Here is a 27,292-nt window from a genome sequence, read left to right on the forward strand (position 1 = left end):
CCGCAATACGTCTAAGACCTTCAGAGCTTCTTCACAGATAAATCTTCATAACACAGTCTTTTGATTAATAGATTCTTTATTGTTGATGTAAAATAATAAGGTACATCCAACCTTCTTCCGACTTATACACTATAATCTTCATCGAACGCCAGCATATCGCTTTAAAGATTAGAAAACTTCTCGTGTCTCCGTTACGCTTCGCATGGTCAAAGGGTATGCCTTCCTCATGCAAGTCCCAAACCTAAACTAAAAACTAAACTTCTGCGCAAGAAACCTAGCTCCAAACACGTCCTAGAATACTTAATAAATCCCACCCACATAATAATGGGCAGTCTAACATTTAAAGACACATGCCATAATTAATGACACACAAAAGAAGCCAAATGGCCACTCCAGCCTCCATTGCCACAGAACCCAAGGAGATTCAGCATGTCTGTAATGGCACTTATCAATTTCCACAGATGCGTCCTTTCTTAGTTTACTTTAGTTTAGTATGGAAACCTGTCCTTTGGCCCACCGAACCCATGCCGACTAACGATCATCCATCTGTACACTGATTCTATCCTACACCTTGGGACAATTTACAGAGGCCAATCAACCTACAAACCTGGGTACACAAAAATGCTGGAGAAACTCAGTGGGTGCAGCAGCATCTATGGAGCGAAGGAAATGGGTGACGTTTTGGGCCAAAACCCTTCTTCAGTTTGTTTCACAACCTACAAACCTGCATGTCTTTGGGATGTGGGATGAAACCGGAGCACCTGGAGAAAGCCCACATGGTCACTGGGAAGACGTACAAACTCTGTACAGACAGCACCCGTAGTCAGGATCGAACCTAGGTCTCTGTCGCAGACTTTACTGCTGTGCCGCTGGGTGCATCTCAGCTTGGTATGGCAACTGCTCAGCCCAGGACCACAACAATTTGCAGAGAGTTGTGAACACAGCCTAGTCCATTAGGCATAGCAGCCTCCAGCCCCCACCCCAACTACGCCAGGTATACTTCACGCTGCCTGGGGAAAGCAGCCGCATAGCAAGGACTACTCATACCCGGGTTATTTTCTCTTCTCCGTCAGACAGAAGGTACAAAAGCTTGAAAGCACGTACCACCAGATTACAGAACATCTTTTCCCCTGCAGTTATCACACTCTTGAATGGAACTCTCATATGCCAAGGATGAAATTCTCGATCGTCCAATCAACCTTGTTGCGGCACTTGCACTTTTTAAATATAAGTTCTTATTATTTGTTTGTCAACTCTATGCTATGGCTGAATAGCGCTTGAAGATTTTTTTCCACACCATAACAAAGTGTGATTTCCATAGTTTATGAACTTTAAAAAAATGCCATATTCATGGCTTTTTATAATTTTAACCAGATGTTCAGGTGCTATTTTGAGAAAATAAAAATTCTAAATGTGGTCCTAATTAGTTTTTTTATCTGCAGAAAGATTTGGTATTTATTCTCAACTTGTGAATTTCAATATTAACAGGGAGCATCAGAGTTTACAAACAAATTAGAAGATTTTTAGACCAGTAAAAGTGCAGAAAAGTATATATTTTTTCTGCCCAGTTTTGCTGGGGATGAAAATGTTGCAAATCCATTCACATCTTCAATATTCTCCTGATGATCAATCAGAATAAACTGACGAAATGCAAACTGAATATTAAAATACTGCAAGCCTTTTGAGTGTCGTGGAGTGCTGAAATATATAGTCACCTTTTAAGTTAGAAATCCTATTTTGAGTGTAAATTGAGATATTTGTATCTAGTTCTGGGGTTTACCACAAAGCCCTTTTGGAGAGGGGGATGGGAGGTCGTTCTCCCTTCAAGTTAGATTTGATACTACCCTTCATGAACATGTAATGGCGTTTACTTACGCAACCAAAAAGAGACAATAAAAAAAAGGCTGCAATATTGACTTTGCCGTTCAATGTGCTGCAAGTCGATGGAGTTCAAAGGTAAAAGTAAGATGGGCGTAAAAGCGACGAGCACCGGAGTTTCGCCATCTAACCGTACAATGAAAAGTAACAGTAACTGAATAAGAACAGAAACACTGTCGATCCAAGGTTAGGTGGGGGATGGGAGATGGAATCATATTCATTTCCATGTCCCATGAATAATTCCACAAACCTTTAAAATTAAATCAAAATGTTTTAGCATTTTAACAAAGAGGGCTGCGGCACGTTACTTTTAAGGTAATTAACACGTCATTTAACAGACTGAACGTGGATTCGAAATCTATATTCGTGTTGTATACGCCCTCTCAACATTAATAGGCTCTAGATTTACAGATCCAGTAACTACCAAAAATGCAGACAATTTTCATAATGGCAGTTACGTCAAAACCACTCGTTCGACTGAAGGAATCATCCCTGTTGCGAATTCTAACAGCATTTTTTTTTCACTTGTGCAAGACTACGTGGGTTTCCGAATTGAGCTGTTGCACCGTAGTTGGGTTGCTAACACGCCAGCACTTTCATCAAACCGGAAAGATGTTGGGAGAGAGCAAGATTTATTTGTGCTGAAAAGTGAAATGTTGTGCTTTCTCCCTCATCGGAAATGCTCAGTCTTCAATTAGCAGTTCAGGGAGGAGGGGGGATGCAAGTTTCTTTTCGCCAGGGAAATCATTCTTTTTCCCCTATGTGTAGGAAGGAACAGCAGATGCCGGTTTACACCGAAGAAAGACACAACATTTCTGGAGTAACTCAACGGGTCAGGCAGCATCTCTGGAGAGAAGGAATGTGTGACGTTTCGGGTCGAGACCTTTCTTCCGACTGTCTTTTGTAATGGTTTGGCTCGTTTCCATCGAATAAAACAGAGAGCTGGAAAAAAAAAAAGCAATTGCTTCCCTACATAATTTCTCTTTCTCGCAACTCCGTACTTTACTTAACGCCAAGTCCCGCCTTCGCTCCTAGCTGATTGGCGCAGTGACCTCCCACAACACCATTTCAGGAGGAGTGGGTGACATTTCGGGTCTCCTCAGACTTCTGGAGAAGGGTCTCTTGGCCCGAAATGTCACCCATTCCCTTCTCTCCAGAGATGCCGCCTGTCCCCGTTGAGTTACTCCAGCGTTATGTGTCTATCCTTGGCGTAATCCAGCATCTGCAGTTTCTTCCTACACTGTCTATTCCAGAACGCTGCCTGGATGCGGCGCAACTTGCGATTGGCCGCCAGCACTGCCCTTGCTCAGCCCCCCCATTCACTCTCAGTCATTCTAATTATTTTTTTGTTCTCTAACTACAACCTTCGTTAAACTGCAACTAATGAATCAAACTTGAACGACCGTCTGGGAGGAGACTAAAAAACAAAAAAAAATCACAAAGCCCTGAGAAGAAATGAAATAAAACCCTGCCTGCAAAAACTAAGCGTTGAAACACTGCAACTTAAAGCCTTTATTTCCCTTTTTATTTTGTGATAAAAATGGGTGCGTAACAATGCAATTAGAAAGACAAGCGCTTGCGCACACCAGCCATTCAATCAGTCGAAAGAGCAGCCCCCCGCCTACAGAGGACGCTGGCGGAGTCTGATTGAGCAGCCGACCTGCCGATCAAGCGTAGGACGAGATTAAAATACTCAAGTGTTAATTAAGTTGTCTTTATGCAAATTCTCCAGTTCTGCACTATAAATTTAAATGAGTAAAAATAGATTACGTAATAAATCCGGTTAAAAAAAAACCTCAGTTCGTTTCTCCCATTTTGCAACTCTTAAAAAGGCAAGTCCATTCATTCCCTCCCTCCTCTCCAGTCCGCTGGAGAGAAAAAAAAATCTCCACCATTGTACAACAGAAATTCTGTAGGTCAATCTAGAAGAGTGAGCGAATGAATGAATGAAAAAGTGAGGCTGACAAACAGCACCTCTCCGAACTAGTCACGTCGCCTGCACGCTGAACCTGCTGCTTAAAACTTGGACATGTCTGAAATCAAAGTACAATTACCCCATGAAGGATTTACAGCATTAAATACTTTTATATACATATATATATTAAATACTTTTATCTGTAGATAGTTTGTGGCAAAAAGTCTTTATACATTTATATATATTTTTTAATTTAATTTTAAATAAAAGTTTCAGAGAAAGTATATATATTTATCTGAAACTTTTAATTAAAATTTGGTTATTGCCCTTTTTTATTTTTTCTAAGCTTTATTCACCAGGGGACATAAAACTAATCCATTGCAACAGCGTTGTGTGTAAATAATTGGTTAGTAATAATTTATTTTTTCTTTAAAATTGGCAACAGCTGATATATATATATATATATATATATATTTAGCAGAGCAGCTGGTAATTATATATATAGTTATATATCTATACACATATAAGCATAAAATAATTGTCAACAGCTGTATATATATATAGCAGTTTTTATATAAATATATATAATATATGCTGCTATATAGTATATTAAGCTGCTGGCAATTATATATAGAGAGGGAGAGAGCTGCTGGCAAATATTTTTTTAATTAAAATTTTTTAAAAGTGCAACAACCATATTTTAAATCAAAGTTTTAAAGAAAACGCACAAGAAAGGAAGAGAAAAAGAGTGGGGAAAATGAAGAGAAGGAGAGAGAGCGAGAAGAAGGAGTTGAGAGAGAGAGAAAGGAGAGAGAGAGAAAGGAGGTGGAGTGGGTGGAGGAGGAGAGAGAGAGGAGAGGAGAGGGAGAGAGAGAAGGAGAGAGAGAAGGAGAGAGAGAAGGAGAGAGAGAAGGAGAGAGAGAAGGAGAGAGAGAAGGAGAGAGAGGAGAGAGAGGGAAGGAATAAGAGACAGAAAGAAGAGAGGTGGAGAGCTGTGTGACAGAAGCAGGATGTAAAGTTAGTTGTAACATTGTGTGCAGCTGGTGTAGGGTGCAGGCAACGCGCGTGCGCAGTGAGCGCCGTCCCCTGGCAGGGGTTCCATTGCTGCATCCGGGCATTGGCATCGGCGGCCGCGGCACCGCCTGGTGCGGGATCCAGGGGCGCGCTGAATGTAGTCCCCGGCGGATCGCGCCGCTAACGGACAGCCGGGGGGGGGGGGGAGGGGGCGGCCGAGCGCGCGGGCGGGCGGGAGGGAGGGAGGCTCGGTGCCGGAGCAAAGGGAGGGGGGAGGAGAGAGAGTGCGAGCCGAGCCTTCAGCCTGCCGGGCTCCTCATCTCCATCTCTCTCCCTCCCTCACACATTCCCCCCATCCCATCCCATCCCCTCCCTCCCTCTTTCTCCGACACAGAGTTTTGTTAAAAAAATGGCGTAAAGTGAGTGATGAGTCCTGAGTCCCCACTAGCAAAGAGAGGCGAGAACTTGCTCTGCAGACTGTCTACACTTGTCCTCTCGGTTGTTTATCACCGGCCTCCACCGTTTAATCTTCTGGTATAACATCGTCTGATTTGAGTTTTGTAGTCATTGCAGGCGCGCTCCTTGCCCTCTTCACACACACACACGCACACACAAATAACTTCATTTCGATTGGATTCAAAAGTGTTTGAAAAAGTGCTTTTGAAGTGCGGCCATGGAGATGCAAAGCCTTCAAGAGGCACTGAAAGTAGAAATCCAGTGTCACCAGGTAAAACAAAAATATTTTTCTTTTTAAATAGCCTTTATATATATATATATATGTGTGTGTGTGTGAGAGAGAGAGTGTCAAAGCTAAAAGCTGTACATTTCTGTAGATCTGAGGGTCAATGCAATGGCAACAACTACCTCCAGACCTTGTTTGCATGCAAAATTTTTAACTTTGGGGCGAGTTTTTTTTTGTGTTCTGCTGGCAGCCGAGTTGAGAGCAACAAGGATTTGAAGTAATATTGCGCTTGGGTTGTGTGTGTGTGTGTGTGTTGAGATTAGTACGAGACTTGAATATTTATGAGATGCTCGAACTGACTCAGTGTTTGCGTCCCTCTTTGTTCCTCCCAATCATGACAACTTGTATTGCTCTTTGACCTTATCCATATTTTAAAAAAAAATCCAAACCATAAACCTTCTCATTTTCCCCCCTCCCATTAGAAACTAGTTGCACAGATGAAGCAAGATCCACAGGTAAAATATCAAAATCCTTTAATTCTCATACGATGTGCTCGTGAAGCCGACCAGAAACTTTATCAGTGTAGATCTCATTTGGTAGTCAGCATAACTGTGCTGTGTTTGTAATACTAAGTAACTAAGACGATTTTTAGTGTACTAAAACCGACCAATATATTCTTCTGGCTTGTTTACAAAAATAACACGCCAACGTTAAAAATGAATTGCATTTTTCCAGAACGGAGAACTTAAGAAACAGCTGCACGAAAGACAATCCCGAATAACATCTCTTAGTGAGAAACAAGTAAGAAATCGGTTTAGTTCTCCGCTTGTTAGCGTGTGTGTTTAGAGATTTAACGTTTGCAATGACTTTCACTCAAAGTACGAGTGGGGGAAGGGAGGATAGATGGGGCGGGGGGGGGGGGGGGGGGGGGGTTGTTAACAATGAATGCGTTATCTTTTACGGTAAAACGATCGAATGGCGAAAGCTACGTGTGCAAAGAATAACGGCGAAAGTTAAAATGTTGTTTTGTATGCTGAGCCGAGTTTGCTTCTAGATGAAGTTTAAGTTGTGGCGTGTGTTTAAGTTGGCAAATTCTGAGGCGTCCATTTTGGATAGGTCGACATATTTTCCAAGTCTGGAAAGAGAAGGGAAATCTGGCAACTCTATTGAACATTGTTTACTCCTACCGATTTCCAACGCCGAGTTACTTAACACATTCTTGTTGCAACGCTAAAATAATCAGATTTTGAATTGTTGTGCTCTTGGTGTCGCCTTGTTCTCATTGACGTGCAAACGATGAATTCGGGGCCAACCTCACTTTCCCTCCCTCCCCACCCCATAATCCGTGATTTAACGAGAGATACATTGCTCGGGAATGATTTATTTTGGGAGGGATTTAAAAATACCGTAGTGCGTGAATATTGGTATTCGCGAAGGCCGACTTTGTGTACTTGGAGTAGTTGATGGAGCTTGGCTTCTAGCGGAGAACCTTGATTATTACAATAGAGAAAAAAAATTTCAGCACCACGAACAGATGCCATTGAATGCACAGCTTGCTGTGGTTCAGTTCAGCACTAAACTTCTCGGCTGCTTTCAGTATATTTGAAAAAAAAAGATTTTTAAAAAATCTCCGGTATTGTGTAAAAAACGTAAACTTAATGAGAATTAAGTACTTTAGAAGCTTTTAAATCGACATTGAGTTTTTCCGAAACTCCATTGATTTTGTATCTTTTGGAATGCAGCAAGTAGCACCAAGTTAACGCTGCATCTTTAATGTCATTAGAAATCAACGCGTAATATATACGGATCATAGGCAATAGTGCCTGTCAGTTTAATAATCGCTGATATCAAGTACGACTTTTCTGTGGGGGTGGGAGGGGGGTTGTGAGTCGGTATGAAAATGAAGCCCTGTAGATCTAATCGTACTTATTTATTTATTTTGACGGTACATTCAATTTCTTAGTGGAAGCTTCCATTTTGTAAGTAAGGGGTGTTGTGTGTTTTCCTAACATGGAGAAAACTATGCAAAGAAGGCTTCGCAGTGTGTAGTGGGAGGGGGAAGGGAGAGATTCATTTCTGCTGAACATTACCATTTTGATCGCTTTGGTATTTTGTGGAATTGGGGGCCAGGAAGGAGGGGGTGTAGACTACTGGTTATAATCACTATGTGTGTCAAATCAGCTGTTTGAATTTGCCAAAAAATGTCTCCCTCCCCAATGGTGAAGGAAGGTATTTTTGTTTTTGATCACTCAGCAATTTTCACCCTGTGGTTAGAATAAGGTATCAAAAGCTCTGTTGTTTCTCTTATATTCATTCAAATCCTCAAACTTTCGTCAAGGTGGAAAGTGTTGAATTATTTGACCAAGTACTTGCAGTGGTAATTGGAGGTAATAACTTTGTCGGAATAAAAATAATAGGATTATGATACACTTGTGTACGTAAAAACTACTTTTGATAAAAGTGCTAATCATCTTCCAGTACTTGATTACTACCAGTAATTCACACTAAAGTTCCAGTAAAGAATTATATCATGATTCCTTCAACTTCTGATTCAACACTGAATATAATTCTGCCCTTTTTGGCTACTCGTGCTTGGATGTATTAAATACATATTTTCATGCATTCCTCTGCCAGAGATTTCGCTGATTTTTTTATTTTGTAAATTTAATGGAAATTAATTTAACACTTAATATCTGTTTTGTATTTTGCTTTAATTGGCTACTTGAAATAAATTTGGTTATCGTACGGTTAGCCAAATTCTAGAGAATGTTCTTTCAAAAGGTATTGTGACTTTCGCTTTCCCTTGAATACATTGGAGTTAAAAACTGTGATCTGAATATGAACGATAAATTTAATTTAAAATTCATGATGAGTGTGTTGAGATTTTGATTCGCGTTTTAGATTTTAGTTTTGTTTTAAAAAGTCCATAACATTTCTTAGACTCTGCATGAACAATTAGCCTAAATAATAAATCAGTGATGTGTAAAATTGAACGGATTTAAGTTAAGGGACTACAAAATGAAGCAGTTAACAAAGAGCAGAGAATAGTTGACTAAGTCATCATAGTTATGATTCATAATTTCTCACTTTTTTGGTGAAATGTAAAGAATGGTCTGTTTATTACTCATACCAAAACAAGACATTGTGGGTGACGCTGAAGTATTCCTTGATAAAATCTGCATGTTTATACATTTCTGCCTTGTCCATAAATCAGTGTAGTCACCGATTTAATACTTAGCAAACTAATGGATTTAAAATAATTCATGATGTGAATTCAATGACCAGGTGTTGATGAGGAAACTCTTGGTTTGCATATAATGGTTTAATATGATTTAATGAACTAATACTTCATGGTATAACTTGACTGTTTTAGTAGAACATTTATTCTTTGTGGCCTGTTAAATGCGAGTGTTTGTTCAACTAAAACACAACGTGTGTTACACTGAATTTTAGGACATATTTAAGGACATAGTCCTTATTCTTTTATAAATATTAGATTTTATCTTCAATTAAATACTGTTCATGTTTACTAATTTCTGAAAGCCTGCTGCAATCGTTCTTGCAGAACATATTAGCTTTATTCTGTTGGCTCATGTACTCCTGGCCAGCAGTAGAATGAGTGTTTCATTTTTATCTTGTGTGAAACATTTAAAAACAAAAAAAACACAATACTATTTAAAAAAAAAAAAAAAAAAAAAAAGTGTATGCTTAAACAACGTGACTGTTTAATGTGTTGGTAATAATTGGCTTTAGCCGACTCAAAATTATTTTCAAACTAAAATAGTGTAATGTTTTTTCTGATGCTTTTTATAAATATGTCAAGAGATATCTTGGCAAAAGGTGGGTTTTAATTCCAAAGTTAAAAGGCAAAAGTTGGGTAACTGCTTTTCCTTGTCTATTTCCACGGGCCCAATTCTTAATTATATAACTGTGGCCAACTGACTGGTATGACTGTCCTTCGTTCATGTGGATCTTATGTAGGACTTGTCAAGAGCATACGCAATGGTCAAGTCTGAAACTTTTCTAATTGATGTCCATGTGTTCATTTTCCAGCAGGGGTCACTGGAAGGCAATGAAATTGCAACTGTAGAAGCTTTTATTTGCTCAGATGTGTGGCCAATTTTAACATCTTTTGTCACAGCTAGCCAATTTCCCATAGATCAGCATCACCTTGCTACATTAGTTTACCACTGAATGTAGAATTAGGAATCACCATAGTAGAACTTGAGTGATTTTGGCATTTTATGTAGTTTTAAACTCGTCTTTTGCTTAATCTCTGCTCTAATTCCAAAGTTAAAAGATACCGGAAAATCTTTTCAAGTGATGTATTCAGAACTTTCTTCACCAACTTTTGTGTCGGCCACTAGCTTTGTAAGGAATCATTTCCAGCATGTTCTATAAACCTGCTGAAGCTACATATTTCTGAGTCTAACCCTTGACAGCGGCAATATGGAGAAACATAGTGCAAAGTGTTTCTTAGTGTCGGTGATAAAAACCATTATGCTAAATGCACTGCATATTTGGTAATTACAATTTAATTAGAAAATTATGGAAGTACATGTGACTACTGAGCACTATCAATCGACTTTCCTTGATTTTCTCTTAATTAAAAGCTAATATGATTTAGCTATTGTGTATGACGAGTTTATTTTCTGCCTGTTTGAGGAGAAACTAAGTTGTAAATGAAAATTTAAGTCCAACAAACTTAAATCTTTTTTATTTCTAACAAGTCCTGAAATGGAGAATTTAATTTGTGTATTAAAGGATAAAAATACACATTCACAATTAAATAATTTAAAGCAAACGTGTACCTGTTGTGGGATAATTCAACTGTGGTTACGTGAATTTATTGCTATTTGGTCAAGAATATCAAAAATGAAGTCTAAAAAAGTAAATAATGTTTTAGGAAGGTCATTTGAAAAGAATGTTGTGATAAAGCCATGCAAATGTTTCTCCTTTCCTTCCACGCCTCCCACCTCTAACAAATAGCCTGATGGCAGTTAATTATTTTTTTGCTTGGGTTTGCCGGTGCATACCTGTGGTTTCATAGTTTCTTATTTTACTGAAATTTCTAGTTGATTTGAAGACCATGTTTCATTATTCCCATTAAATATAAAATTTTTTGTTGAAGTGCGAATAAAACTTTCATTGGCATGGCAGTGACCAACCAAAGCTACTTCAACTGTACCTCCCGAATGCACTACGTCCATCACCAAGAAAGATAAGGGCTGCAGTTGTATGGGGAGTATTACCATTTGCAGGTTCACCTTGAAGTCCCCAGCATCCAGAGTTTGGAAGCAGATTGTCATTTCTTCATCATTTGGTAACATCCTACCCCTGAAGCTGATAATACCTTCAATGGGGAAAAAAAAGTGATTTGAGAGAAGGGAGTTTGAGAAGAAATTGTGATGCAAGTAGAAGTAGGAGAATCTTAGGCAGTGTGATAGATTTGTGGCTGATAAAATGGACGATAGGTTCTGTTTAGAACACAATTACAGCAGGATACTGTTTGGTTGTAGTCTCTGGGGTTTTCTCCAGTTGCTTGCATAGTGACATAGGATAAGCAGATTGAGGAAGTAAACATGGCTGAAAGAGTAGTGTGAAAAAGTTTGCCTTTAATTTCTGTGACACTTGCTCATTAAATTGTTTCTGAAGGAGCTGTGCCATTGGGATGGTTGAAATGAAGGATCGATTAAACGAGGTGGTAGCACTGATAAAGTAAGGCAAAAGACTGGAGTGAGAAATTATGTTTGGTATAGAAAATTAAATATTTGGGTGTAGATTAGAAATAATCATCCTAGGAAATCACCGGTGCCGTATCTATCAGTGGCTTGAGTGAAGAAGATATTTACCAAAGTCCAGTAGTCATGGGTTCTTAATTCTTAGCTACTTCGGTAAATCAAATTAGCGAAAGTAGTTCTGACAAATGCATTCAAGATAGTTTCTCACAACAATAAACAGTGAACTCAACCAGCGGACCAATTATTCAAGGTACACAAAATTGCTGGAGAAACTCAGCGGGTGCAGCAGCATCTATGGAGCGAAGGAAAAAGGCGACGTTTCGGGCCGAAACCCTTCTTCAGACCAATTATTTACTTTTGGTACTGTGGGGAAAATGGGACTATTCAGCATTGCCATTGTTAAGTTTGACTACAATACGATAATTTCCAGTTTTGAGCATAACAAACCAAGTCTGAATGGGTTTTGCTCTTAAAGTAGTTATGTAGTCTGAGAGACATGATAATCCACCTGCAGCTGAACATAAAAAGGAATGATAGGAGACTTAACTGGGTAAATATGTGAAGTTACCTCCTTTGTGATGTGCGTGGTGGTGGGGGGGGGGGGGGAGGAGGGGTTATAGCGGTAAGGATAATATGGAAGCAATAACTTTATCCAAGGATGATAGTTTGCCTATAAAACAGTGAGAAGCGGCTTTTATTTTAGAAGGTGAGAATGTTTGAAATTTGGTGTCCCAGAGAACATTGAATGCTGAATCATTGTGTGTTCAAGGCCAAAAGAGATTTCTTTGATTATGGAAAATCATGGGTTATGGGTATTGGATGTGAAATTGGAGTTGAGACCGAGGAGATGAAACATGACCTTAATCACGATCTCTGGTACTTTAAGTTATAATGTCACAATTTATTTTTTTAAATAGATTTTCGGTTCTAACTTTTCAATATTTGTTTTGCATATGTCCTTTTAAACTTGCTTCTCTCTGTTCTATCCCAGCCCATTTTGTAGAAACATCATTGAAGTCATCCTTTGTCTAGTTCTAATGTTACTTCATATTAATCGGATTCCCATTGAACCTGTTTTTTTTTAACCATAATCCTTCTTATAATGTCGAGTGCAAAAGCAATCTTTTATCTCCAATCTTTTTAAGTTTTACATTAAATTTTGACTTTATTTTTGCCTTTAAAAAAACTTTCTTTCATTAGATTCATGGCTATGCCTACTTGCTGTCCTGCTTTTCACACCAACGTGAACACTCATGCCCCTTCCAGCTTAATTCCAAAAGATCTTGTGCAATCTCTTGCTTTCTGCTCCAAACTAATTAATAGTTGCAGTCAGTGGCGGATCTACATCTTTGGTGCCCTGAAGCTTAAACTGATATGAGGGCCCCTTCGGAACCAGCAACGAGGTCTGAGATTAGGGGCCCTGAAGCCTAAATTTCATTAGTTTCATAGTAGATCAGCCTCTGGTTGCAGCAGTAGACCATGTGGATGAGCTTGCTGCATCATTCAGTAATATTTCAGTCATATTTATGTCTGGTCCTACCCTCTGATTCCCATAATGTTTAAAATAACTCGCCGACTTATTAATTTGATCTTGTTATATTTTTCCAATTGCCAATCAGTGTGGGGTCGTCTCATTTAATCTCCCTTTATTGGACAACTTAGTCACTGAATCAATCTAATGAACTTGTGCTGTATTGGTTCCAACATATAGTAGCATCTCAACATCAATTAAAAAAAATATATATTTTCTTCAATTGAAATCTAAGCCCTGGATTTTCTTATGCATTACAATCTGATGTCAAATTGCCCATCTGTTTAACCTGTTGCAGTTTTTTAATGTTGTTCCTGCAAGTGATATATCAGCACTGCATTTCATTGTAATTTCATTGCATACAGTTCAGTAAAAAATCTTACTATACATAAGCTCAATCAAACTTGAGTAGAATAGTAGAATGAAGTCGCCACTTTTCCAATGGCACTTGTCTACTTCAAGTTTCAAAGTTCTTAAATGTAGAGTCTTATCTTGGACTTGTTGACTTGTTGTCCTGATGGGGGCATTGGGTCAGAATTGCAGGAGCGGGCTGGCCAGGTGATGCCATGTCCTGCTCTGCCAATCCATGTTGCTGTGTACTATTGGGCTGCTCGGCCTCTTGGAGCAGCACACGATCCAATTACTCCCAAATGCTTGGCCCATTTCACCAACATATCGACCTTGACACATCCCACGAACCGTTCCATTGCTCGACTCCCACCGCCACGCCTCCGTCACCATGCAGCTTTTCACCGCCGACCACCGAACACTCAGAGCCCCTCCGAAGGGGTTGCAGGTGAGCCCCCAGCCCACTCACTGGCACCTTTCAGCCTCACCTGCCGCCATCTTGAGGATACTATTTGCTACCATTTTGGCCATGCTACCCTTTTTCTTGAGTTGGTGTGTTGACTATACATTTTTGTGGCTATGTGTATGCCAATAGAAGTAATTTGAGCATAATGGAATAGTGGAATATGCCATTTTAATGGAAGAGTGGGATATGCCATTTTAAGTGATGGAATTAATTCAAGTATTTTTCTCTGTTTTATACTGGGTGTCATCCAAACCACAGAGTTGACGTATAACCGGAACTATCTCAGGCAAGAGCTAAGAATAAGTTATGAGCTCTCATCCATATCTCTACTCAGCTAGAACTTTAAACCTAACAAGATACAGAAACAAAATGAGATGTTGAGGAAACTTTTAATTTAAATCATGCAAGTAGATTAAAAAATAAGAAACACATTTTAAATGCTTTGAGTAAATATCTAGTATTGAAATTATTGACCCATCATATGTTCTATCCAAATTAATTAAATTGTTCCGTTTTTAATGTCATCTTTTTTGCTTGGTGTAACAGGATGTAACTGGTTCAGTTATTGATTCTTTTTTATAATATCGTGTGGAACAGACTATCCAGGGAAAAAACAATAAGCAAAATAATGCAGAAGCTGCAAGTTTTATAGGGAAAAAAATTGAAGGAAGCAGTTTATTTTGCAAGGCCAAGTATATCTGCAGGTGAAAGAAAGATGAGTGCTGCACAATGCAAGTGTCTGATAAAACTAGTTGTCTATTCCTTTATGTACATGCATGTTCAATTCCAGGCTGATCATTTAATAAGAGATTGTCTTTAGTTAATAGGTTTGTAGACTGTTTTCCATTTAAGATGGTATTTCAGTATTTTGACAATATATTAAGGACATCATAAGACTATAAGATCCTACTTTACAGCCTCAGTCCTTTCCTGATGTATAGGGGTGAATCTTATTTACTTGAACCCATTTCCCAGCTTTGCTTCCTGCAGTTTCCTCATGTCCATTGTTACTGATCCTTAAGCAGAGGGCCTGACTTGCTAGTGTGAAACATTCTGGCCAGGGCAAAATGTCACTGGCATGACATTACGAGGATATTGCCAGGACTCGTGGGCCTGAGCTAAAGGGAACGGTTGAGCAGGCGGGGACTTTATTCCTTGAAGTGCTAGGGGAATTGAGAACCAGAGGACATAGGTTTGAGATGTGGGGGTAAAGATTAGATAGGAACCTGAGGTAACTTTTTGACACGAGTGGTGTGTGCATGGAACGAGCTGCCAGAGGAGGTAGTTGAGGCAGGTACCATCGTTTAAGAAATATTTAGACAGGTACATGGATAAGACAGGTTTAGAGCGATATGGACCTAATGCAGATAGGTGGGACTCGTATAGATGAGATATGTTGGCTAGTGTGGACAAGTTGGGCCAAAGGGCCTGTTTCCATGCTGTATGCTCAGAGTGATTTAAGCAGTCTTGGGGCTACACTGCAACACTACATCTGCATTGATTGAGTAATTTCCCCACAATAAACAAAGCTTTACAGTTGGTAAATCCTTGTTCTGGGGTGCACAAGAGATTAAAGTGGTGAATTTTTAATAGTTTTTACAAATGCATCAAATTCAGATTAAAAAAAAAATATTACTGGGGTATGTTAATATTGTTAAATTATTGTCATAACATGATCCAAAAACACTTCATTAAAAATACTAAACAAAAATGAAGAGAAAAAAGAAACGCCGATCCCTTTGCTTTATAGTTATACTCCATAAAAGTAATTGATGTGAATTGGATCTTGGAAATTCCAGCAGAATTCATTCTGGAGAATCTCCTCAGGAACAGGGAGGGCTCTGTTGCTGGGCACTTTGTCCAGTGACCAAAGTGTAGTGATAGATGTGGCGCCATCTGTTGTTCAATATTTCTAAAGCACAGAAGTCTCTGGTTGACTGCCACTTGAAGGGGCAAAACGTCAACAGTTCCATTCTGAACTGTCAGCATTTACTAGTGAGATCTGGCTTCATGTGTTTAATTTAAAGAAAAATTAAGCTAATTTCCTCCTAGTTATTAACCCAAAGCTCTTCTTTCATCTCTAAATACAGAGCCAATTTGTTCATTTTAAAAATGCTGTGATGGCTGCTTTAATTAAAAAAAACTATGACAAAACAATGGTCCACTGTGTAAATGCATCTTTCATGCATCTTCTATCTTGGTGACAATATTTTAAAAGTTTTGATTTCTGTATTTGAATAGAAATGGTCCTTGTGTCAAATTTGTGTCAAATTGTGTACATTCTCAATGGTTTTGTCATTCCAATAATGAACAAGTGATTCTACCTAACTATCTAAACTATGAAATGACCAATATCTGGTATTACTATTTTATGGCTTGTGTTTATGTGTTTGTTTAAACTTCAAACAAAAGTCTTTATTTCTACTTTCAAAGTATAAACCCTACCATTTCCCATTATGATTCTTTCCAAAAACATCACCTGCTCTGACCTGCAATATATTTTGCAGTTTACTGAAACTACTTTTTTGAGGGCCATTTATTTTAGATTGTGTTTCAGATAGCCAAATTCAAGTATTATATTTACTATAGTTCAAATTGGTTCTAACATTGCATCTTCGATTGGATCTTTCTACGTTCTGAATAACATGTTATTTCCTATTTATCTAATTTTCTCCCTGCTCCTTTAGCTTGTAAAACACCTTTTTGATCATGAGTATGTGCTTTATATGTACTTTGATCTTTTTATACAGTGGATCATTCCTTTACATTTAGCAACAAATTACCGTGTGGAAGATCTTGTATTTCTAAAGTTTCACCACATCTCGAATTTTCCGTCTTTATATTGCAGGAGAAGCTCTTTCATTTAATACACAGCTAATAGCTGAAGACTTGTGGATTTAATAGCTGAAGACTTGTGGATTTAATAGCTGAAGACTTGTGGATTTATATTCCAGATTCTACACTCATTCTCATTCTATCCTTGGACTCTATTTTACCAGGTTTCTCATTACAAATTCTGCAATTGATTATTCTAAAATTTGTTTGTTCGAAAATGTCAGATCTTTTTAAAGAAACAACAGTTCTTTGACTTTATGTTTAAGAAGGATCTGCAGATGATGGAAAATCGAAGGTACACAAAAATGCTGGAGAAACTCAGCAGGTGCAGCAGCATCTATGGAGCAAAGGAAATAGGCAACGTTTCGGGCCGAAACCCTTCTTCAGACTGTTTGTTTGACTTTGCTAGTTTTATATTTTCTTGTCCATTTTGCAAATTGCAAACAGCTCGTGGAAAAACTACTGAAATGTTAATGTTTTTTATTATATTGCCAAATTCCTTTTTTTAATTGAATCTTAATTCAGGGTATTTACCATTTGACTTTTCCATCTTCACCTTTTTAAAAAAAAAAAAAAAAATATTCAGGATACTTTATTTATTTTCACAGGATTAAGTGTTCCCCATGAGAATAATGATAAGCAACAGCTTTGAAGCACTCCAACTTTTGAATACAAGTTACTACCAGAGTGCTGATCAGTAAGAAGTTGCAGGATTTAGATACAGTGGGACACAACTTGGAGAGGATGCTAAACGTGATAGTGTTCCCTTATGCCCTCTATCCTTGTATTTGGTAATAATTGGTTGAGAGGTGCTGTCACAATAGCCTAGGCAAGTAATTACACAAAATTTTATAACTAATATTCTCTTGGATTTCATTTTTCATTTTGGAAGTAAAAATAACTTTAAAACTGCTACGATTAACCAAAACAAAGTTCTAAGGATGTTGCAAGTCTGTTAGAAGACATCAGTGGTTTTCATTGATTGGAAATCCCATAGTGCAAGGACTTAGATGAAGTGGAATTTCTTAAGTTTTCTTAAATAATATATGGAGGAGGGCCTATTATAGAGGATGCAATACTAGACATTGTATGAGGAACAAGGCAGGTTTGGTGATTGAAGCATTGGTGGAGACATATTTGGGACCAATGACCATTCTATTAGTTTTTAAATAGTTATGGGAAAAGATGAGTGCCACAAGTTAATGCTCTAAATTGGGACAAATCCAATGATGAAACTTATTAGACAGGAACTTGCAACAGATGACTGGGAAAGGCTGTTTATCGGTAAAGAGATATCTAGCAATTGGGAGACTTTTAAAGGTAAAATTTATCTACTTGATCAACCAAAATTGTTTGAGATATTTTGTAATGCAAACTGGTCCTGTTCACCTTTAGTTTATCTTGTTCAATGGCAGGAATTTTTTTGTGAGCATTCTAATCAATTTCACTTATGGGTTAAACAATTTTCTTAAAGGTTAAACTCAAGCCATGCTGACATATTATCAAATTAATACTTTTTGGAATTACTTTTGAAGTGTTCCCTATTGTATTTTGGATGAACTGGTTGGATTATTTTTTGGTTTATTTATAATAATGCAAATATTGATAATGTGATAGGCTCACAACTTTAACTTTTATGATGTGAAAATATTTTTATACTTTAATTGAAAGATAACGGTAATGCCAAATCATCCATTCATCAAATCAAGAGGAGCAATTTGTTTACACATCTTCATCTTTATAACAGGCTATCGACGCTGAAATTTTTAAGAAGAAGATTGACTTTTTATGAGACAGGGTCATGGAAATAGGTTAAAGGTACATAATTAAAGTTGAGGTACTGATCAGCCAACACTTTTTTGTATTATGATTTAGGTTAGAAGGCTGATTGGCTCATGCGCCCATGTTTCTATAAATAAATTAGCTAATTAAAGTCTAAGGTGATAGTTCAGTTCAGAGGAGTGTAGTTTTTTCCTATGTGCGCTGTTTGGTTTGAACGAAGAAATAATTAATCTGTAAACCATAGGAGTTAAGATCACTAGATTTTCTTTTTCAACAAAATCTGCTTCTCTACTTGAACGTTCACTTTGTGTAAAATTTAATTGAAACAAAAATAGCCCTACTAAATTTTTAAAAATCCAGCAATTTAACAAAAAGTGTAAGGATATTGTTAATCCAAGGTACAAAAATGTATTTATCCATTTTAAAAAAATCAGTAAAACAGAATATCTGGCTAATTAAATTTGATTGCTGTAATGGTTATTGCATAATAAGATGAGGCCTACTGCTGGCATTACAAGTCAACATCTTTGAGCAAAGAAAGACATGTACAGGAATAAGGAAATGGCAGTTAGTTCCTCCTATCAATTCTGATGATGTGTGATTCCACTTGTGGAATGTAGACAGTGAAGCTGATCAAATAATTGCAAGTGAAGTTATTGGCTTGTAATATTGTTACTGTAAAATGCCAGTAGATGGCATTGTATGTACACATTTTAGACATCGGCTATGGCTGCTTCCAAATGCTTTTTCTGATAAAGAACCAGTGGATTAATTTTACTTTAAGGAAAATAAACTTGCATAGATAACGTTGTTCCTTGGAGATGTTATGTAGAGAAATTAAATTAGAACAACTTAAGGCATGAGATGGCACCTGTCCGCATCACGAGGCAGCTTCCAGTATTAGAATTCAATGGTAGTGGAATGGGAAGAAGCCACTTGGTTGCTTTTGACCTTTACCATTTTTTTAAGTTCCAATGATGAGTATGTTTGTGTATTTGCTGTGCTTACTGCATACAGATGTCAAAACATGCAAATATTTTCAAATTTAACAGCTAAATGTTTGTACAACTGAGATGTGTATGATATGAGATGAACAGTTGCTAGTGGTGCTTATTGTCGTACATCGGGCCCGCCGCAACATTTTTATATTAAATGTACCCATCCATAATGGAAGTTTTACTCCTACAAAATAATACATGAAAATCTTGCAAACTGTATAGATTAATGAACATTACCACAAACTATTTTGTGTTGACAATGTTTTTCTGTTTGCAATGTTGGTTTAGTTTCGAGATACAAGGCAGAAACCCTTTGGCCCACCGGGTCCGCGGCGACCACCGATCCCCGTTTATTAACACTATCCTATACTCACTAGGGACAATTTTTATATTTACCAAACCAATTAACCTAAATACCAGTATGTCTTTGGAATGTGGGAGGAAGCCGAGGATCTCGGAGAAAACCCACGCAGGCCATGTTAATGTTTCTGTGAATTTTAGCATAGCTTTTATTTAGATTGGATTTTTACCAACATTGGTAACTTTACATTTGTTTGCCTGAACTGATTTGGTAGTCACCCTCCTTTGATTCTTGCAAGCATAGCTCCTGATAGAAAACTTGTGGATCTGTCCCTTTAAGGAAGTGGGATTAATGTAATTGTCTATTTGCTGTGCAGTGTGTAGATGTTCTTGCACACGTTGACTAATCTGTCAGTATCTTGAATATTAATCTGCTGAATTGGAACTTACCTTGTCCTACTCTTTATAAAATATAAAAAATAAAAATAAAAAGTACTTAACCTTGACAGGCAACCAAAGGCTTATCGGGTTTAATGCAAGATATTTTGTAGATCCCCTTGATGGTTAGCTGGTGAAGATGTCAAATAACCGAGCCACGTGAACTATGAGGTTATCTTTATGCAATTTAATTTGCATAAAGAACACTGACATTTGATTGGGGAAGAAAAATGTCATATGTTTTTTAATAAGATAAATTTGGTTCAGTTGTTGAATAGGATATAATTTAAAAATAAGAATGTTTTGTAAAGTTTAATTACGTTTAGTGGATGGCTTCAAATGTAAGCTGCAAAACAGTAAATGACCAAATAATCAAAGACACATTGCTGTAAGGCATCTCACTGCCTTTGGGTATCTTCCCTAAAGCACAGAGGTGATCTTGGAGCTACTTTCAGTTTATTTTCCTGTGGAGGATTCATTGTAACTTCTCACCTTGGAGTAAACCTCTGCCCTTGTACTTTAAAAAAAATTGTTGCATATCAGCTCTGGGTGCAATGTTTTCCTAGACTTGACGTGAATTTTATTGTGTTTCTGTAATATTTTGGTACAGGCAGTGTTAGCATCATACCCTGGTATTTTTTATAATTAATTTTGGAAAACATAGACCATCATACAGCCAATATATTTCAATTTCTTTCATCGAATTATACCTTGTGATTCTCTTAACTTGAAAGAGTGCAAAATTGCTTGCATTTACTTTCATAGGACTCGCTTGTATGTTCATTTGGATGTATATTTCTTATCTACTTAATGACCTCATTGCGGAGATGCAAGGAGCTGCGGATGCTAGAAGCTTGAGTAAAACATAAAGTGCTGGAGTAACTGAGACAAAGCACCAGCAGACAGGTGATCAGGTTTTGGATCAGGACCCTTTGGACTCTTGAGGCCCTTGTATTTATTTTGGAATATATATTTAGGCATAGTCAGCATGAACTACCATGAGTTTAACAAATCTAGAATTGTTTAAGTCGTAACTAGCGCAGTAGGTATGTTGGAAATTGATATTTCTAACTTGAGCCAATCTTCTATAATGTACAGAAAATAGTAGAAATAAATTGGTGTATTCAGATTCCCAGTCCATGGGATATCACATGAATCTCTACTGGACTATTCTTTACAATTTATATTGTAAACGGATACAAACCCCTAATGTAATGTATCCAAATTTGCTGATGTATCCAAGCTTGCTGATGATGTTATAAGGCTAAGCACAAAAGTGAAAAGTGTTGTGGGGTAATAGTCAGCAAAGGTTGAACAACTGAGCAAGCTGTCAGCTGTTGCAATGGTGAAAATGTGAGATTCATTTTTGATACGAAGAAAAATGTGATTATTGGTGGTTTGAATAGAGTGGGCACTTAAAATTAAATGACAGTGATTTATGTAGAGTTGTTTTAAATGAATAAGGATGCTGGATTTTTAACCCTGGAGGTGATTATTGAATCTGGGTGACCTGGCTCTAAATGTGTCTTTGTTTTGCAGCATTAAGTTAATTATATTGTCATAATTAATAGTGGGTCAAATGTATGCATTACGATTAACACATTCTGTTATCTGCTGCTAATATTTGCTTATCACAAATCCAGTAGCTATTTTTAATGTGACTTTAGTAAAACTCATGCAGGATAACTTAAATATTTGTTTCCCTAAATATCTGCTGAATGTAAATAATTGAACCAGATAACTGAAACTTGCTTTGTTCTCTTTCAGAAGCTTGCAGTCAGAAGTTGCCCTGTTGGGAGCACCAAACCTATTTCACTCGTCAAGGCACCAAACCAGAGCATAGCAATTTCAGTGGTGCCATCTAAGAATCCCATCACCATGGTTACTGCACACATCAATGGACAGAAGACGCCTGGTACAGATCCTCCACAGATGGCCCCAATCAATCTGCAAACAACAAGTAAACTGGCAGGGAGCAATTTGAATTCCACTGGAAGGAGGGTTCCAGAGACATCAAACTCACAGGTAGATACTCATTAGCAGTGAACATTTAATAACACTAAACAAAGAATACGTCCACAAGATACATGTGTGCAAGACATCTAGGACGGTTGTGGAGTAATTATATAAAGAACCAGATCTCATTCATTGAGAAAATATAAGAGTTTGTGACACAGGTTTAGTAAATTCTCTGTTTAAAATTTAATTCTCTACTGCTCAGTATGTTCTGTCTTAAAGGTTTTCCATTTTTTGTTTTAGAAGGGCTATACGATTTTAATGAACCCTTTTTTACTTAAGTAAGCTGTCACAGGTAGGAAATTAGGGTAGTGTCTGGTGCGGCATTCCATTTAATCCTCTCTAGTCTTGAAGTATTGGGGAAAAATATTTTTTTAAACAGCTGTTCCACCCCATTTTCAAGTCTTGTTTTTGCTGGATTTGCATTGAGGAAATGACTGAGCAAATTTTCAGAGATGCATTTACACAGATGCATTAATTGCAGGGAGTAGTTACATAGAATGGTGAATAGTTTGGCTTATATAAAGGCAAATGGGATTAACTTAGATTGTCATAATAATCAGCGCAGACATGGTGGGGCAAGAAGCCTGATCTGCGTTGTACTGATGATCTCTGCTCTGTTTCCTCCGCTCAAGCTAATGATGTAGTAATAGTGTATCTTGTTCCAATGAGAAATTCTTGCTGCAACAAAGTCACAAGTTTTAGCACACAAGATACAGCAACTTGTTGATTCATAAAATTAAAAGACTGAGAGGGACGGATAGCCAAGTGTATTGTTTGTTTTTGCCTATCGCATTTAAAAGTTAGTAACTGATTGTCCAAGAAATTACAATTGCAGCTTGTATTAATATGGAACTGTTTAATAATAGATCAAGTTGAATTTATTATGATATGCACAGGTACGGTAAGTACAATAAAAATCTTGGTTGCAGAGGCATCACAGCCACAGACTCGGGCAATACACACATTATATACAAATTATACATGCGATAGGAGTGCAACAGTGAAAGGAAAGACTTATACAGGCTGCCTTCTACCTTTAAAAGTTGATTTTGATGATGGGAAGCTGTGTCCATGAACTTCTTCTTCTTGCGTATGGCGTGCACAGCCTAAAGTTGTACGACAACTTGTTCTATTTGATCTTATTTGATTGTGCACGCCAGGTTGATTGCATTGGTTGAAACAGGGCGGACCACGTGAAGGTTGCAATCTCCCACCCCGTGTCTATGATGAACTGGGCCCATCTGCGTCCACCACCATCTGCGGCTTATTCGATCATGGCTGATTTATTTTTTCCCCTCAACCCTATTCACTTGCCTTTTCCCTGTAACCTTTTATGCCCTTGCTAATCAAGAAGACTCAAGACAGGTTTGTAGGTTAATTGGCTTGGTATATTTGTAAATTGTCCCTAGTGTGTGTAGGATAGTGTAAGTGTGCAGGGATCACCGGTCGGTGAGGACTCAGTGGGCCGAAGGGTCTGTTTCCCGGCTGCTTCTCTAAACTAAACAAAAAAAAGAACATTAATCTCCGCATTAAAAATAGTTGTTGGCATTTGGTGACATAATTCCATGAAAAGGAATTAATTTCATGTTTTTTACTAATGTGCAATGCAGCATGGAATTCTCAATTCCTATCAGGGACTTGGTTGCCATACAAGTCCACATGCTCCCATTTAAAAAAAACCCATGCTATTAAATATTTAGATTCAAATTCCTTTTGGATGCCCATATAAATAAATTCACTGTTACATAGAAACATAGAATATAGGTGCAGGAGGAGGCCATTTGGCCCTTCGAGCCTGCACCGCCATTCAATGTGGTCATGGCTGATCATCCAACTCGGTATCCTGTACCTGCCTTCTCTCCATACCTCCTGATCCCTTTAGCCACAAGGGCCACATCTAACTCCCTCTTAAATATAGCCAATGAACTGGCCTCAACTACCTTCTGTGGCAGAGAATTCCACAGATTCACCACTCTCCGCGTGCCATTTTTTTTCTCATCTCGGTCCTAAAAGATTTCCCCTTTATCCTCAAACTGTGACCCCTTGTTCTGGACTTCCCCAACATCGGGAATAATCTTCCTGCATCTAGCCTGTCCAACCCCTTAAGAATTTTGTACGTTTCTATAAAATCCCCCCTCAATCTTCTAAATTCAAGCCGTGTCTATCCAGTCTTTCTTCATATGAAAGTTGTGCCATCCCAGGAATTGGTCTGGTGAACCTTCTCTGTACTCTCTCTGTTACTCTATTAAAGGCCTCAATCACACTATTTGGGTATGGATTTCCTTCAAAAGAACCACACTGACTATTCTCAATTAATCCAATCTACTCAATCTGACAATTTTATTTAATGCCAGATTGTTTCCCAAACCTCGTAGCAAGCGAGAAATCAACGTGATATTTGTCCTTCGGCATCAGGTGTTGATGGATTGCATCAGAGCTTCTGCTCTAGTCCTTGTATCCTTCAGAAAGGTGGGCTAAATGACATTTGGTGCAGCTGGTTCTTTTGAATTGCCATCATAGGTTGTGGGAACATCAGACTTCCTTGCTATTAATGATCAGTCCAGAATAAGATTGCAGTCAGGAATCCAGGTATGTAGAGCTAATTGCAACTTTGGTTTTGGTAGGAATGTTACAAAATGGTGAGATTTTAAAAATCAAGCCTGTAATTTATCCCATCAGACAAAGCATAAAATTAACTTTAATTTGATACTAATTCACTTTCATATCTTCAGTATTAAAAAAAGTTATTATCATCTTGTTCCCTATTGCTTATCGATTAACTTAGCACAAAAGCTGTGATCGAGGACAGTCAATTGACATAAGCACATAACTTTCTTAAATAAGAGAACTGAATGAAATTTTCGGTTATTACAGATTGAAGCATTCTGAAACAAATATGATACATCTTACTTGGATGACCTGAAATTAAAGCATATAAATTAGTTAGTTACCTAATTGTAGATAATTACAAAATTGACCGTTCTGACTAAAATAGTAATAAATACCCAGGCTGCCTTGAAAATTCAAAAATGTGATATTCTCAAGATCAGAACTTTAATATTATTGTAACGTTAAATAGTAAATACCCAACAAAAAATTCTGATTCATCAGTGTCATCAAATCAATTAAAATTCATCTAAATTCAATCACTAGATCTAAACATGTATCCCATTCTTAAAAGGCTAAAAAAAAAATTTTAATTGCCATTTTAAAAAAAAACAAAAAACGCACAAAATATAGATGTTAGATGTTGTTATGACCTGATTGTGCAAAAAAAATAATGAATTTGGTTATCTTGAGAGTGAATTGTGATAGACGGGAATGTGGCTGGTGCCATGATAAGCCCCGCGATTTCAGCAGGCAAGACATGGCCGATATCGGGGCCTAAATAACATATTTTGAATCATCAGATTAAAATGAAACCACACCAAAAAGCAAGGTAAGATGTAAACTAAACAATATAACTTTTGTTTTGTCCTGATGTGGAAGTCCTTGATGTTGATTTTGATCCATGATGTTGAAGGCGTTAGAAGTCGCGTTTAACTTCTATCCAGCGATGCAATCGTCCAGCAACTTTAAAAAAACAAAAACAGGAACGGAAGCTCAGAACAATTTTTTTTAATCAACTTGTAAGTCCGAGCAGATACCTCTCCGACAACCGATACAAACCTGAATTTTAATCCTGCCCCCATCCCCCATAGTCTCCGGAATCGCACGCAAGTTTCTGGAGCACCGCTGATGGTAGGTTTTGTAACAACGCTAACATATGCATACATGGAATTGCAGAAGTACATCTTGCAGTAATATCTTGAATACCGGGAGTTTTACATGAATTTTGCAGGAAAATTCTGAATTTCTGTAACTATGTATGGCACCCACAGACCGTGCAGGAATTCAATGCATGATGAAACTGGGTTTCTGTAATGTATTTAAAGCTACAGCTATACTTGGAGTAGAACTGCAGTGGCAGAACAACAAAGAGTTATGGAAAAGCTACTGAGACCAGCTCGCCCCAGCAGTTCAACATGAATAACTGCCCTGAAACCACAGAAGATTCCCCAGGTACCTTCTCGTGCAACCGCGGAAGATACAAAACCACCCCGTCCCCAGGTACCTTCTCCTATAACCGCAGAAGATGTACCACCTGTCGCTGAATCTCCTCCCTCAACTCTGTCCAGGCGCACCGACAGTCCTTTCAAATTTGGCAGAGGTTCACTTGCACCTCCTCCAACCTCATCTACTGTATCCGTTGTTTACGATGTGGAGACCAAACGCATCAGCGAGACCAAACGCAGACTGGGCGATCGTTTCGCGGAACACCTTCGCTCAGCCTGCCTGAACCAACCTGATCTCCCTGTTGCTGGACACTCATTCTCCTTCCCATTCCTACACAGACCTTCCTGTTCTGTCTCTGAGTGAGGCTAAACGCAAATTAGAGGAACAGCATCTCATATTTTGCTTGGCCAGCTTATAGCCCAGTGGTATGAAAATTGATTTATCTTACTTCAGGTAGCTGTGGCATTCCCTCTCTCTATCCCTCCCCCACCCAAGTTGCACTAGCTTCTCATTTTCACCCTACAAACAGCTTACAATGGCCTGTTTCCACAGTTAAGGGCCTGTCCCACTTTCACGACCTAATTCATGACCTTTTTTTACTCGTGGACATTTTTCATCATGTTGAAAAAACGCCCCGACCTACTTGATGCCACGAGTACCTACGACTAGCGTCACGACCTGCTACGACCTACCTATGACCTCCTACGATCTCGTGACGACCATGCTGCGAGTATGAGTCAAGGGCAAACTCGCCAGAGGTCGTGAATTAGTCGTGAAAGTGGGACAGGCGTTTTACTTTTTTGCACATCTTTCATTCGTTGTTCTTTATCTCTCCACATCACCATCGATATCTCTCATTTCCCTTATTCCTAACCAGTCTGGGGAAGGGTCTCGACCCAGAACGTCACTCAATCCTACTCTCCAGAGATGATGCCTGTCCTGCTGAGTTACTCCAGCTGTTTGTGTCTATCTTATGAATAACGGCTCTCACAGGACTAGCTTTAAAGAACATTGACAGTGGAGCTTAAAGGAAATTTATTTTCAGAATGCATTTATTTGTGGTACCCAGAACGTCAATCAATCAGTTTTATTCATCACAATACACATATAAGTGCAGTGAAATGAATTTGCCAGCAGCGGTACAATCAAAAAAGAACACACAATACACAATAATACTAACCACAAACATCCACCACAACCACGGCATTCTTCACTGTGGTGGAAGGCATTGTTTATGGTCGGGGCCATAAACCTCCGTAGTCGCCACTACGGACGGCAGGATGTACAGG

The 27,292-nt window shown here is 38.2% G+C and overlaps 1 protein-coding gene across 4 annotated transcripts in view; it reads left to right on the forward strand.

Annotated features, from left to right (window-relative positions):
• The first annotated feature begins 5,078 nt into the window (after nt 1-5,078).
• Nucleotides 5,079-27,292, forward strand: part of phf21b (PHD finger protein 21B) — a 54,058-nt gene continuing 31,844 nt past the window's right edge. The window contains exons 1-4 of one of the 4 annotated variants that reach the window (XM_055650187.1): nt 5,079-5,534; nt 5,972-6,004; nt 6,225-6,290; nt 21,696-21,953. In XM_055650187.1, the coding sequence (XP_055506162.1) occupies nt 5,481-5,534; nt 5,972-6,004; nt 6,225-6,290; nt 21,696-21,953 (411 nt within the window). In that variant the 5' untranslated portion in view covers nt 5,079-5,480. The remainder of the gene's footprint in view (nt 5,535-5,971; nt 6,005-6,224; nt 6,291-21,695; nt 21,954-27,292) is intronic. The other 3 variants (XM_055650189.1, XM_055650191.1, XM_055650190.1) reach the window with 3 other exon arrangements.

The sequence above is a fragment of the Leucoraja erinacea genome, chromosome 19 (genome assembly GCF_028641065.1).
Source record: "Leucoraja erinacea ecotype New England chromosome 19, Leri_hhj_1, whole genome shotgun sequence".
Taxonomy (NCBI): Eukaryota; Metazoa; Chordata; class Chondrichthyes; order Rajiformes; family Rajidae; genus Leucoraja; species Leucoraja erinaceus.